At 33.6% G+C, this 15,074-nt stretch overlaps 3 protein-coding genes across 5 annotated transcripts; 1 reads left to right on the forward strand and 2 right to left on the reverse strand.

Annotated features, from left to right (window-relative positions):
• Window positions 1–344: 344 nt before the first annotated feature.
• LOC18602483 (protein FAR1-RELATED SEQUENCE 5-like) lies at window positions 345–4,301 on the reverse strand. The gene is made up of 3 exons (XM_007033881.3): window positions 4,167–4,301; window positions 2,970–3,400; window positions 345–989 (listed from the first exon to the last, which is right to left on the reverse strand). Coding segments are annotated over exons 1-3 (636 nt in total). The 5' UTR covers window positions 4,168–4,301; the 3' UTR covers window positions 345–785.
• A 1,156-nt stretch (window positions 4,302–5,457) lies between these two features.
• Window positions 5,458–8,851, reverse strand: LOC18602484 (Mitochondrial transcription termination factor family protein). 2 transcript variants are annotated; one of them, XM_007033882.3, is made up of 3 exons: window positions 7,349–8,851; window positions 7,105–7,247; window positions 5,458–5,902 (listed from the first exon to the last, which is right to left on the reverse strand). In XM_007033882.3, the coding sequence occupies exon 1, from the start codon at window positions 8,808–8,810 to the stop codon at window positions 7,491–7,493; it is 1,320 nt and encodes a 439-aa protein (XP_007033944.2). In that variant the 5' UTR covers window positions 8,811–8,851; the 3' UTR covers window positions 5,458–5,902; window positions 7,105–7,247; window positions 7,349–7,490. The 2 variants fall into 2 exon arrangements, with proteins under 2 accessions (XP_007033944.2, XP_007033945.2); XM_007033883.3 differs by having other exon boundaries at window positions 7,105–7,264.
• Window positions 8,852–9,494: 643 nt separating this feature from the next.
• LOC18602485 (protein FAR1-RELATED SEQUENCE 1-like) lies at window positions 9,495–15,054 on the forward strand. 2 transcript variants are annotated; one of them, XM_007033887.3, is made up of 3 exons: window positions 9,495–9,676; window positions 10,599–11,155; window positions 14,598–15,054. In XM_007033887.3, exons 2-3 carry the CDS (start codon window positions 10,604–10,606, stop codon window positions 14,781–14,783), a joined length of 738 nt encoding a protein of 245 aa, XP_007033949.1. In that variant the 5' UTR covers window positions 9,495–9,676; window positions 10,599–10,603; the 3' UTR covers window positions 14,784–15,054. The 2 variants fall into 2 exon arrangements, with proteins under 2 accessions (XP_007033949.1, XP_017974711.1); XM_018119222.2 differs by having other exon boundaries at window positions 9,496–9,676; window positions 10,591–11,155.
• Window positions 15,055–15,074: the final 20 nt, after the last annotated feature.

Raw genomic sequence — 15,074 nt, forward strand, 5'->3', positions numbered from 1 at the left:
CATGGTATGCAAAACCCAGGCACTACCTATTGTTCATTCACCAAATAAGCAAAGCCACTCAAATCAAGTCTCCTCAATAACCCACACTTGTTCTGTTACAAACAGGCAAAAGAAAAATTAAAACAGCATAGCTTGTGCATTTAGGAGTAAATGAACATACAAATAAAAGATCAATATATCATTCCAGAAATAAGTATTTTCCAATACTTTACATGATTAAACACAATCTGGCTGGAGAATCAAAATGTACCAAAGGTAATTCAGGTTTTAAATCATTGTGGCTAAAGCATTATTCAAAGTTTAACAGAAAAATAGCATATGTAGTCAGGACCACATCATGAGGAAGCTGTGAGGAAAAGCATACCTCTTACTGTCTTCATCACATTACCATAACTGTAAAAGGACCTCCCTTCAAATACTCAAGAATGTTCTTTACGCACAAAAATTGTTGGTTCCCTTACTCAAAAAAAGAAAAATGTCTGTCCCCAATTGCAATGCCTTCACTGGGGCACTCTAGATACAACCCTAACCCTCACTAACTTTGAATTAAATAACAGCTCTTCTCATCTCTGTATTTGCACTTGGAAGCCCTATGTTTACACAGCTCTGCTACACCCACAAATGAAACATAAAAAGAAAATCTAACAGTTATAAATGAACAAATTATATGACACATTCGGATCAACTGATCCGGAAGTTTCTATCAGATGATATTTATCAACTAGATATGATGACAGAGCTTTAAGTAGAAAAGGGTGATGGCATACACACACAAATGACTGAGGCTATCTATGTTGCAATAGCTCCAGTTCTATAGATTCGTATTCCTTCAAGTTGTTGACTACATTTTGTACTTTCTTTGATAGTTGGTTACTATGCTCCTCAACGATTTTCATAAATGCAGTCAGTTGTTCTTGATATGCTGCACATAGTCGTTTCTTATTCCGCAGCTCAGCAGTTAGTTCTTGAATTTTCTTATCCTTTTCATCCTTCAAAGTTGTATACAGAAAGCACATTGTTAGAAACACTTGGAAAGCAAATATTTGTTCCATATAGATATAGGATCATTTCACATCACATTTTTTGGAAAATATCATACTAATGAGCACCAAACCATAAAAAAAAAAAAAGGAATAATGTGCCCGCGAACATGCCTTTGTATGCAAACTACTGTAGATGCCTGAAAATGAAGCATACCAAAACATTAAAAATGCTCAATTTGTTAAGACATATTAGGGAAAATAGTGGAAAAAGTAAAAACTGTTTATGAGATGAAATATTATATTACTGAGGAATAGCACGAATGAGCAATTAATTCATTTGATTGCGTCACAAATCAAGTGGCTCAAGCTTTCAGCTTCAAAATGATGAAACTACAACCAAATGGGGTACTTTTACTACCTAAGATTACTTTGGAAGTATTCAATTCAAATATGCCTAAATTGGGGTAAGCTTCACAAATTTGTTTTTCCCATTCCACTCAGTCAAGGGCATATAATTCGAAAAATTTCAAGAAGCCAAATCATCATTTATGATTTCAACCCATGACATATTTGGATTCCTCAACCAATTTTTATTTTTTCTATGGGGATCGATTTCCTCTTACATAACCAAGCATTGCTAGGTCTATGCTGCACAAGAATAAACCATCTAAATTAATCACTCCTAGGTTTATCCTTAACTAGTGCCACCTATACCCTCTCATGAACAACTTCATTTTTATTCTATCTTTTCATATATGAGTAGACATTATCTCAATAGCCTCACTTCAGCTTATACTCATTCAGCGAATGTGTTGTCTTCTAATTGCATAATATTTAATACCAAATATAGATGTTCAACAGAAATATTGCACAAATGCATGGCATAGTTTTATCCTCAGAAGACATCATAGTAAAAAATCAAGTGTCTGGCAGCATTTATAGAATTTCGGAATAAATGCAAATAGATATTAAAGGCAAGCATAAATGCATAGAAGAGAAGTATGGAGAATTTGGGTCTAAGGATGAATCTTGGTTGAGCTTTGCCAGTCTAATCTTGAAAGTAACTGTAGTTCTTAGGTTTTTTCCTAGTTCACACTTATTGAATGTTTCGTTGCCCCATATTAATGTGGTTATCACCTGTCAAGTCAAGATCAAAATAAGAAGTAGAAAGTCCAACAACCCAGGGCCTCACTGATACCACTCCTAGCTCATCGATAAGACAACCACAACACCTATAACTTGCAGTACAGCTGAGAAGAGGCTGCAGGCGCTTTCTTGTTTCTTCTACAAGTTATATCTGACATACCCTTTTCACCCAAAGTTGGTATAGTCCTCGTATTAATGTGGTTATTAGTATTATGTTTGAGTGCAGTTTCTATTTTCACCCAAAGCTGGTATAGTCCTCATAGCGCATGAACATGCAAACTACACATCTTCATTTGGCTAAAATCTCTTTTAAAGTAAACAAACGCACAGGCTACTTCCCTCTTTCCTTCTTCAATTAAGCAGCTCTCAGTCTAGTAGTTAAATAAACTATTAAAAGTAAAAAAATTCTACTCTTGTAGAGACATAAAATACTTTAATATTAATCCCAACTACTTTTCAAAAATACATTGGTTTCATGCCTTCTAAAGGAACATGATACTCCTTTGTTCCTAAACACCTTATTATATAATTACATCTTCATCCAATGGTTTTTGTTCTGCTTAAAGAGCATTTATACGATATCATTTACATAGAAATAGAAAAACATGATACTGGAATATAGATAAAGATTACAGGGAAAAACTTATTTTCCTACAAACAAAGGCAAATTTAAGTCTGAAGAGAAAACATTACTCCATAAAAATTTGAAAATTAGATAAACCAGACAGAATATAAAACTAGAAAATTTAACCAAAGTTTTGGACAGTCAGAATGGAAACTACACAGAAGATTATAGTTTCAAAGAAGAGGAAAAGGAGGGGAGCAAAGTGACCAACTCACCATTGTTTGACGAGCCTCACGTGGAGCGACTACAAGTGGATGATTATGGTCCTTTACAAATCTCGTTATCACCCACTTTCCAGACTTATCGAACTTAATATGAATCATTGCCTTACAGCCTTCCCTCGTGCTTGGCCGGGGCTTTCGGACAGGGCCAAATTTACCTCGAATACTAACACAATAACCCTCCTTATTACATCCAAGCCGACGAGCAAGAATCCTCCCATCTCTTTCAGATCGACGGCAAGACATCACACGCATAACAAAGCCTACCCGCCGTGCATATTCGTCATAAAATATCTTGGCAGCATCTTCAGATTCAAACTCCATACCTTCATGTGGTTCTACAATTGAGTCTCCTTCACATGGAACTGCCACTGTCTCCCCTCCTGTAAAGCTCTCTATTGCTTCAGCACCCTCATCCAAATCCACTGCCACACAATAAGATTAACCATTATTCATAAAAATTTTGAAAAAAAAAAGGGGAGATATAAAATACAAATTTATATCCTCTACAAGAGGAAAATGTGAGAACTGTTGCTCACAACAGCAATTCAAGATAGAAAAGTACATTACAAAACATTCATTTTTAGCAGTTCAAAAAGTTCTTAAATACAAAAAACAACAACAACAAACTAAGGCTTTTCCTACCATGTACTGACTACTATATGGGTCACATTGCACCACTGTGCCAATGTCCAAAATCAAAAAAAGAAAATTCTAAGGGACCAAAACAACTAAATTGAACGCCTTCAACGAGACACTTCAACTGTTAGAACGTGAGGCTCTAACTTGAAATTCCATGCTCGAATCCTACTAGGGAAGGGCAGGGATTATGGGATGGGAAAGTACCATCTCCTATCGTGTAACTCATATATTATTTCAACGTCATCCCTTTAAATAATTCATCGACTAAGGAAGAGCAGACATTATTTAAGGACTCTTCAATAAACAACAGATTTCCTTTAAACCTCAAATAAGAAACTGGAAACTAAACCAATCAAAAACTGGAAATTTCGATTAAATTCCAATATAAGTTAGACACATGGGGAAAAACAATCAAACCCATTAAAGTCAAATCAAATCCGTCCTTATACTTAATTCACAGCATATTTGAATGGAAAATTAAGCCAAATTAACAAAAGGGTCAACGGAAACAGAGGAGAAAAGGAAATGGGGAAAGAAGTTGCTACTTACTTGGTTTAAAGGATGGAATAAGGGAAACGAAGATCTTTCTTCCGTGTCTGTTCTATCCAGAGGACGAGTAAGGAGTACGGCGACTAAACTGGGTTGCTAAAGATAATTTTGGAGAAAGTTCAAAGTATTAAAGGAATTGAGGGGATTTACTTTTAAGGAATTTGAAGTGGAAGTGGAATCAGTTGATGCCACGTGTATAAAATTGAAGGGAAAGAAGAATTTGGGAACTTTTTCATTTTTTTAAGTTACTTATATTTAATAATTTACTTACTGAAATTAAACAATTTTCTAGTATTTCACTTTTATTTCATAGTTTTAAAATTTTTTATTTTTGATTAATACAATGAACTTCAAATTTTATTTTAATTCAAAATTTAATTTCAAGTTTGTATCTAATCAAATATTCATGTCTTTTTTTTTTTTTTTCAAATAAAGCAACATGAATCAACCACTGAATCAAATATTTTTATATATATCCATGTTTTTTTTTCCTTAACAAACAAGTTACTGTTTGGTGGATAATCATATCATTTTTAACTAAATAATTTTAATAAATAATTACAGCTGATTTCAAGTATTATAGAGTGCATTTTTAATTGAGTTCAAGTTCAAATACCGTAAAATAAAATTATAAGTATCTAGGACTCTACTCATGGCTTTATTGATAAGAATAAGTATTTGATTGGTTTTGATTTTAAATTTTCAAAAACTGAATTAATCAAACCCTCATAGAAAATAATTGAAATCGACTGAATTATACTTTAAAAGCAAAAAGCAAAAAAAAAAAAAAACTAATGGAAATCAAATTATTTTTATTGATTCTAATTATTAATAATATTTATATATAAAATATATTTAAAAATTTTTGCTTAATGTTTCAATAATATTTTTTTAATAAAACCTAAATGTGTTTAATTAATTGCATATATATCTATATATATTTAAAATGTTAATACTATATACATGTATATATATATAAAACATTTAAATATAATAATTGATCGATTCAGTTATAAATTTTAGACAATGAAAATTGATCAAAATAACAAAACAAACAGTCATTTCTAATTGATTAATACCAATAGTGAAAAACTAAACGAAATTAACCAAATTCAACCAGTTTCAATCGACTAAATTGAAAACCCCAACACTATCCCATCCGAGTATTTGAATCCTAAAGTTTCAATATAGTCTTAATAGCTGGGAATGGGATGCCCCATAGGGAATGAACAATTGCCGAAAATAAATAAACAAATAAGAAACAGATGAGCACAAATTACTGCCATCTCACTTTTCTTTTTGAGAACCTTTTTTATGCATAAGTGATTGTGTTGCAATCACAAGGTAAGGCTGAAACAATTCAGATTCTTTCGAGTTGTCCATCTGTCACATATGGAAATTTTAACATTGTATAACCTTTTTCAATCCCAGTAAACAAGCATATCTAATCCAGAGGAAGAAATGGAAAATGGTACAAGCAGGACCCTCAATCAGATGAAGCTCATTTAAATTTCCTAAGCTGTTCACAACCAAATACTGAGTCTGCTCTTCCTCCATTGGCCGAAAATGAAGGAATGGAAAACCTCTCAGGTGTTCATGGAATCCTTGCATCAAAATTTACTTTGGGGCCCGGCATTGTTTGATACCCTTTCGATCCAAACTGAAGCATTGGCTTGAGGCAGACAATTCCCACTCCTGGCCAAGGTCAAAGGGGCTTTCTACTAGTTTCAGACAAACTGTATTCGACCAGACAGTGTAAGCAATTCAATATGGCCAAATCTTACACAAAAAGAATCATTATTCATATCATCTTGCAACTGGTGGTGCTAGGCATAACAAAGTTTTAGTTTTAAGAGAAATATTGCACAACTTAACAGATTTAAACGAGTTTTTGTGAACTTGAGCAGTGAATGCATAAATGCGGTATAAATATCTGATTCAACAATCCAACTGAACAAACCAACATCAACTTGGTTTACTTTCTGACACATAAAATCACGAAAAGTGCATATTGATTTACTATGCCCAGTTTAATGCTTGCTCAGGCCAACTTGTTCACCAACTTGATTGACACAAATGAGAAACTCTAATGAAGCATGAATGGCTTTGTTGGTCGCATGGCCAACCAAAGAATCCAGGTTAATTGTATCAAGATGTAGAGGTAAGGGGAAATGTGTTTTCGAATGAGTATCTCCTTGGTTAAAAAGTAATGATTAACGCAATGAGGTAAATTATCAGCTTCACAATGTATAGACCAAATTCATCAAGATGTCTCCCATCAGCTCTAAATTTGTCAGCAATAATCCTTTTGCAAACAGCCTGATGCTTTTATTCAACTTGAGATATGGCAAACTTTAAAGAGGCCTAAAACCCAAATAAAGCTCAAAAACAAGAGTAACAAAACAAAAGTAGTGGACTACCCACTCCAAAGGCATCTCTGCCAAGTCAATCATCCAATCACAGATTAAAAAGTACATGTCGTAAAGCAAGTTTTCCAATCTATTCCAAGTTATAGGTTGTTCTGAGACCAAGATTCATGCCAAAAGATTCTATGCCATATTATTAAATTGCATAGAAAAGCAAAATAGCAATTCATGGTTCGACTGTATCCAATTTGAACTTACAGAAAAAATAAAATAATAAAAAAAAGAGGAAAATAATATATTCAGACAGAAGCAAAGTGATTCAAAATTTCAAATGCATGGGTACATAAATATATACATACATATATATATATATATGTATGTATGTATATATATATATATACACATACATATACATATACATATATACACACACACACACATACATACATACATACACATACATACATACATACATACATACATACATACATACATACATATATATATATACATACATATATATATATATATATCCACAGGGAGAGGAGGAATGAAGAAGAAATGTCAGGCACCTTTCCATATTAAGGATCAGTGAAAACAGCTACTTTTGGTGCTATTGCCAGGCGACTGACCTTGTCCAATGTTCTATCTAAGGCCATAGACATTTTACATTCCTTCGTCCATTTACTCGCTCTTGCAGTAGTCTGGTTTGAGACTAAAATATGTAACCGCCTGAATCAATTTAAAACACATTTTAAGTGGCATTCAATTAAAAGAGAAAGACAAATGAAAACTTGCTAGAGTCTAGTAACTCACTTCTGGTTCTGAATGAGCCAGTCTTAACCCAGCTGACACCATACAAAGAACAATCTGCGTTTAGTTCTGCTTTCTTGTTGCTTCATTTAGTTCTGCTTTCAGCTTGGGTTATTAACCAATCATCTGTCAGTGGCTTTGTCAACTAAACTAGTGGTTCCATAAAAGACTTCATATTTTTCACATCTTCTTTTGATTCTGTATACTTTTGTGGCTTAAAAAGCTTCCACATCCCAACTGGATGCCGCCTTTGATGGCCAGCATCTTCCACAAACCTCCCAAACATCTTTTCACATTCTGGATATGGCTTGACATACAAATTATAGAATCTAAGCCTACTTGGTTTTATCAAACTCTTCAACCCTATCTCAAGACCCAGTGCACCATTTGATTTCAAATACTCTATGACATTGTATCGAGGAACAATCTGTTTGTCAAAATTCACACCCAGATACTCTGGAACCTCAACCAAGCAACCGACACCATACTTCATTCTGTTCACCAAGAACTCAATCTTCTTCTCAATCTCCTCAATCTCATACAAAACCAATCTTGGCTCTTTCCATAGGATCTTAAATGCTTCTCTATGAATCAACCCATGTTTGCACAAGCAATCAACTCTAAGCTTCACTTCCAATCCAGCTCTAAATTCTCCTTCACTAACAATCCTGTCCTTAATGGGAACGCGACATTTCAGAGTCCTCAACAATCCCAAACACCTTGACATTTCCCCTAATGCCATGCTCAAAACTCTTGGATCCCTTACAATCTCCTTCCTAAACTCATTTTCACTAAAACCCAATTCCACAAACTCCTCAAGCAATGGCTTCAACCTATTTCCAATATCAAATCCTAAAACCTCAGGAAACAAATAAAAAACCCTTTCAATCCCATATCTTGGAATCCCAATTCCTTCGAAAAATTCAACCTTTCTACAAATTTCATTTTCCTTCATCATGATTACCCTCGGAAACCCTTCTAAAACCCTAGTCAAAACCCCACCATTAAACCCCAAACCCTTCAAAGCACCAATCCTCTTCAAAAACCCATCCGGGTCAATCTGAAATCTCCTTGAAAGTGCCAAAACATTGCTAATAACCAACGGGGAAATATCCAAGTTTCCAAATTTGGAAATCCCAATTTGCCATTTCTTCAAAAAGTTAGAGTCCAAAACTGCTGGACAGTCAGAGAGTAAAGAAATAAGGGAATTCTGGGGAATTTTGAAAGATAAAAGAATGTTTAGAGAGTTTTGAATGTCGTGCAAATCGGAATGATTGAGCAACGAATGGTTTCTTGCAAGGAAAGTGTGGACTTGAGAAGGTGGGAAACCGCACCTTTGGAGGAGATTGGCAAGAGAAATCTGGTACCTGTATTGGGGAACTTTGGGAGGAACTGTGGAAAAGAATTGGGTTGATGAGAGACGACACTTGAGAGTAGTGGCTTTGGTTAAGGAAGTGACGGCCATTGTTTTCCTTCACCGGACACTCTGATGTTCAGCCTTCAAGTATATTTGAACACCTAGCTTTTCTTCTTATACCATGTTATGTTATATTAATTAATTTAATTAAAATAATTCTATTTATAAATTACTCAAATAAAATTATTATTCTAGTAATCATCAACACTAGTAAACATGTTTATATATAGTTTTTTAAATAATTATTTGTTACTTTTTAAAATTAATTATCATATTCTATCATAATTTTATGCACATAATTTTTTAAGATTTACCACCTTAATAAAAGCTGTTTTATATTAAAATAGAATGAGGACTCTCTCTTAATCAATAAAAACATTTTTCAGCAATAAAAAAATAAAACAAATGAAATTTGATAAAAAATAAACAAATTGTAACACAAAAAATTCACACCTCTAAGTCATACACTAATGTAAATATAAATATAAAAATATATGCATATATATATATATATATATATATATATGAATAAAATATAATAACTTTTAAGAAGTTAAATATAATGTCACGAATATGAATCTTAAATTTATAAATAATTTTGTTAATCTGATAAATATATTTTTTAAATTAAAAATGTAAATCCATAAGAATAACAATTGGACGGAGAGTGTGAGGTTTTTTTTTTTTTTTGGTAAAGGAAAAATTTCTTATGAAAAAAAATGTATGTGTTTATGGGATTTGATGTCGACCGTCAGATCTTAACCCACCTAAAATCTCTCTTTTCTCCAACTCTCTCAAAATGTCTGTCCCTGTCTGAGAAACAGAAACTCAAAAGTTACTCTCAAAGACGAAAAGAAGCAGTTCAAAGATCATAAAAGCAAGCCCTGTTCTCCACTCCCATTTTTACTACAACCGTGAGCTTCTTTTCTTCTCCCTGTTTTTCATTTCTGGGTTATACTTTCTTATGGCAGTTACTGATTCATTTAACTTTGAGCTTCTTCTTTTGTTTTTTTTCTTTTTTTTCCTCTACATTTTTTATGGTTGGGAAATTTTAGACGGGATATTTTGAGTAATTGGTGAACTGGGTTTGATCTGAATTCTTGAGAAAGTGAAACAAAATTTGACTTTTCAGCTTGAAAATAAATGCATTTACATGTTTAATTGACATGGGCAAACATAAAAATGGAAAAAAAAAAAAAAAAAAGGAAGTGGCGGTCCTAAGTTGAGGAAATTTTCCCCTCATTGGCCCTACTTTTAGCTGGGTACTAGAGGAGATTTTTGAGGCCTTGAACAGGGAGCTTTCATTTTAGTATTATGTTGGAATCATAATTTGGCCTGTGCCTTTTTCCTTTCCCTTCTGTTTTTTTTTTTAATTTATTTTTGGTTATTTAACTTGCTTGATCTCTCATTTATATTTTGAAACTTATGAGGCAGCATGATGGAGCGGAATTAGATTTTTTATGAAAGACAAAAAAGTGGGAAAAAACTATTTTGCTCTTGCTCTTCATTTTTTGTCTACAGATGTTTATTGACTTTTTTAACGGAGAGATAAAATCCAATTTAATTTGAAGAAAATTTTGGGTGTATTTCCAGTTGATAGTAGATAAAATCCATTTAATTTTTGTTGCAAATATGGTGTTAACAACTTTTTTGGACACATATTGACACCTCAAAGAATTGAATGAACCTGTATCAGATACATAGTCATGTCTGACAGTCAGAGTCCAAGTGACATTGGGGATATGCATTAACTTACCAGAAAATATGTGATGAACTGATGGGATAGTGTATACTTTGAGAAGTAGATATAATTGTTACTATCTTTCAGACTTGCAGGAGTAATGGCAGGGGCTGCTGATCCACATGATTTTTCAGATAGTGATAGAAGCTCAGAGGATGAAACTGCTGTTAACACTGCTGAGTATGAAGGGATGGGGCCAGAACTATTGCAGGGGCATAATGTAATGAATAATGAGTTCATTGCGTTAGAACAATCTGGCAAAGCTTTGGATATAGGAAACTTGGAGCCATACAATGGGATGACTTTCCAATCCCTAGATGATGCAAGGGATTTTTATTTTGAATATGCTAAGCGCACTGGTTTCACCATACGAACGAATCGAATCCGACACTCACTAAAGAACATGGCTATAATTGGGCGGGATTTTGTTTGTTCTAGAGAAGGTTTTCGAGCAGCAAAGCATACACATAGAAAAGACAGGGTTCTTCCTCCAAGGCCAATTACAAGAGAAGGTTGCAAAGCAATGATAAGGTTGGCTGCAAGGGATGGAGGTAAATGGATTGTTACCAAATTTGTACGAGAGCATAACCACAAGCTAATGACACTTTGCAAATTTCCGGGGGAACTGCCAACTATTAATATGCTTAGTGAGGTAAGTCTCTGATACTTGATGTGCTCTACTGGGTTGATTTAACTACCACCATTATTATCATAATTAGGCTTTAGATCTTGGTGTTGAACAAAATTATAGACATGCAGAGGTGTCTGATTTGAAGTTGATGTTTCATATAGCATCAGTACCTGTTATCATGACTTATGATTTCCCTGAAGCATATTTCTGAAATAGCATCCTCTACTAATTTAATGACTTGGTGATTGACAGGGCAGTCTGTTTGTTGCTTTTGCTAATGCCTGAATTTTCTTCCCTTTGAAACATTTTTATTCTTGGAAAGCTTATGCAAAAGACAATTGTAATATGAGAGTTTAATACCAAATCCTCAGTCTGTTTTGAACCAAAACTCTAAGCTGAGGAACTCTGTTTGCCTCTCAAAAGTTTTGTGAAGAACTCTTTGACCATTGTTGTACATGCAGGTTCTTATACTTTGGTTTGTGGACCTAGGCATTAGCCATATTAAAGGGTAGCATTCCAATATTGCATTTTAGCTAGGGTAATGGCAGATGGGTCTTGATACCTATAATGTTTGTCTAGAGTGGGATTTTTTTGTTCAATACATTGAGCTGTGCCCAGGAAAGTTGCAAACTGTATAAAAGTTTCCCCAAAGGTAGCCCGTATGCTAGTCCAGAGTTGAATCTTCATCTTTTCCCATTGTTGTTTATGCATTACATTTGGGTTCAAACAATTATGGAGAAGTTCATATTAAAAAGTGAAAAAAGAAAGAACCTATTGAAACGTGATGTTTGTCAAGTTGCTTAAGTTTTGCTGCATTTAGTTGCACAATCATTTGACCTCTACTATGGTTTTACTAAATTAGGCGTTTGCTCACACTTTACTGACTCTTATTGCAGTTGTTAGTGCAATTGCCTACTCTAGCCTTTGGGGTAGGTCCTTGTGGAGAAGTTATGGAGACCTTTTAAAACTTTGTAGTTGATTTACTTAATGTAACATTTTCTGCCATTTTGGGCTTTGATGGTGTTTCAAAATGCACCTTTGGAATCTGGATGTCTAACCTTAAATTCTTGGTAGATCTTTTGCACATCCTATCTCATATTCTTCCCCCCACCTTTAAAAAAAATTATAACGACTAGTGTTTTCTAACTTTCAGTGATGAAGAAGTGGTGTTAACACCCCTACTGTGCTTGCAATTTTCTATTTGAGCTTGTTTAAGCTCATTTATTTAACTAATAAAGAGGTTCGAGCATAAGTTTTAAACTTGTTGAATAGATAACTGTGTTTAAATATAAGATTGCTTGGCTTGTTAAGCTTATTAAGAAAGCTTGTGTGTAGCCCCTAAGATTTGCTTATGAGATCAGTCAGATGTGCTTATAAGCTCATTCATTGGCTTGTTATATGAGCTTTTGTATGAACTTATTTAAAAGTGATAGAAGTAAGAATACTACTTATATAATTTTAAGATGCTTTTGTTTCTTGTTAGCCGCTTCATTTGCTTGTTATTGTACTTGTGAATGTGAACTTGTCTTAATATTGATGCTTTTGTTTGACATTAATTTTAATATTTTTATTAGGCACATTTAAGGATTTTGTTTTTTCAAATAGTTTTTTTAGATATTTACCATGTTTGAAACATTGTTATTAAGATATTTAAATGATGTTAGAAATGAAGAATTCAAGGTTTGTTTCACTTCCTCAATATGAGAAAATATATATGATATTTTAGATGAAGCTTTTTTTTTTATCTTCATCTTCTATTATATGTTCGTTTTTCATTATTTATTCTGATTCACCTACTTTTTTTGGGTGTGCACTAGTCCAATTAATATTTGATTTTTATTGTAAACACTTGTTATTCAAATGTGAAAGGAGGGGGAAACTTTCTATTGGACATTATGCATAAATCCCTACAAAGTTTATCCGTTTTATTTACAAAGAATAATCTCATACTTGTCTTCAGATACAGTAATTGCTATTGCTATACAAGACTTCATTTTTATGTACATCTACTACCTGATTAAATAGGAAATACCACTTATTAGTTGTTAGTATTTAATGTCCTTTGAAATTTATTACTCATGTAAGATTACATTCCTTATCAAGTGAATTTGATTTCATTTAACCTAAAATGTCACCAATTTTTTTTTTTGGGTGGGGGGGGGGGGGGGGGGAGGGGGAACACTTTCTTTTAAGACTATTTCTAAGACAAACAATATTATCAATATTTTTTTTAATTTAAAGTGGGAATAGTGGAAAAAACTCTTCTTTCAAAGATATGGGTGTCAGGTAAGATTACCTCTACTTTTTCTGGTCAACCCCTGGCCTATCCAAAATAATTGAAGGTGAGAGAAAACCTCACAGCAGATTGCATACTGTCTAGAAGTAATGAATATTTGTGTGTTTTAGGTAGTGGGTAGGTAACATTACAAATTCACAGGTACTTTTGTAGTTGCTCCTGGACTGAGATATCTGATGCTGCGGCATGCAAGAAAAGAATATAACAGCTTATTTGGCAAGACTAAACAAAATCAGGTGGGAGGTATGGGCCTTGATGGCAGGTTGTGTTGTCTCTGGAATGTCCATTATCCTCTTTAAAGGGCAGAATTCAGCTCAAATGTTGCTTGTGTTAGTCAAACTTAGTTTATCGATTAGTCCTTAATACACATACATTACTTGCTTCAATTATAACAAGATGCATAACTTCAGTCCTTATATAAGATATAGGGGTTCTGCTCATGGTTATATTGGACTACTCTTTTGTCAACAATTTGGGTAGATAAAATAAATGTAGGGAGAGCAAGGGCTCTAGAAAATGGGAAATGTTCTGTCTTTAACTTGAGAAGTAGTTTCCAAAAGTAAGAGAAGCAAGGAAAACAAAAAAAAAATGCTAGTGGCTTAAGACAGGCAACGGGATTGATTAAATGCTTTTGAGACTTCGAGTTGGTGTAAAGACCATCTTTGTGGCCCTGATACTATGTCACTATAAACTTCTATCATCTAAAGCTCTCAGAGTCCTGTTCGAAAACTTTTATTTGTCAACCCAATGCATATGCTTCCCAGTTCCCACAAGTGAACTTAGCAAAATGAGCTCTTGACTGCTCAAAAACCAATGTATTGACATTATTCTTTAATTTTTGGTGACTTTCTTGTTTTAAATGGGAATAACAATACCTTTTGTTAATTCACATTTTCTTGTTGGAAGTGGAAGTTACTTAAATAGTCTATACTTTCGATCTCATTGCTGGCTAGGCCAAATGTTCTTTTTCAATTAAGCTGTTAAATTAAAAGATTTTGGCAGATCAACAAGAAGTTATATCAATTAATTTTGATGAAGCACAATATTAAGTCCTCTCTTTGAGGAAATTTTCTACTTATTAATTTTGCATATGATGCTACTTAGTCCTCAACAATAAAGTACTTAGTCGATGCTTTTTCAGCTGACTTCAGGTTGATACTTTTGCAGGAAGAGAAGGATAAGAAAATACAGGATCTAACCAGTGAACTACAACGTGAAAAAGAACGGTCTGCAGCATTTCGGCAGCAACTACAGAAGATTCTCAAAGATCTCGAAGAACATGCTGAATTTATGTCAATAAGAGTTGAAGACATAGTTGACAGCCTGAAAAAGGTTGAACTTGATGATGTATAGCTTTAACTGGCCTTGTTCGCCTGCAATTTTTCATAGGATGGGCCATAACTAAACCTAATTTTATAACACTAGGATACTACTAAATTCAATCCTTGGATTCAACATTTTAAATGTTCTGAGGCTGCCATTGTAGTTCATTAGCATAACACTGTATCTTAAAAACCACCATGATAGAGAAATATTTGCTGGGGATTTCTTTGGCATTTTCCTCTCAGTGAGTTCTGTTGTATTCAAACAAGTGAAGAATATGAAAACGGTTTTAACATGTTAATTTCCTTAAATTTCAATGAT

Source organism: Theobroma cacao, chromosome 4 (genome assembly GCF_053813885.1).
Source record: "Theobroma cacao isolate CCN51 chromosome 4, ASM5381388v1, whole genome shotgun sequence".
NCBI classification, from domain to species: Eukaryota; Viridiplantae; Streptophyta; class Magnoliopsida; order Malvales; family Malvaceae; genus Theobroma; species Theobroma cacao.

What these genes read in the sequence shown, in the direction of transcription:
- LOC18602483 (XM_007033881.3), bottom strand. An exon ending in GTGAGGCTCGTCAAACAATG is followed by an intron (nt 990 to 2,969) that starts GTGAGTTGGTCA and finishes ACAACTTTGAAG; the next exon opens with GATGAAAAGGATAAGAAAAT.
- LOC18602484 (XM_007033882.3), bottom strand. Translation starts at nt 8,810, where the DNA reads ATGGCCGTCACTTCCTTAACCAAAGCCACTACTCTCAAGTGTCGTCTC.
- LOC18602485 (XM_007033887.3), top strand. Translation starts at nt 10,604, where the DNA reads ATGGCAGGGGCTGCTGATCCACATGATTTTTCAGATAGTGATAGAAGC. An exon ending in CTATTAATATGCTTAGTGAG is followed by an intron (nt 11,156 to 14,597) that starts GTAAGTCTCTGA and finishes ATACTTTTGCAG; the next exon opens with GAAGAGAAGGATAAGAAAAT.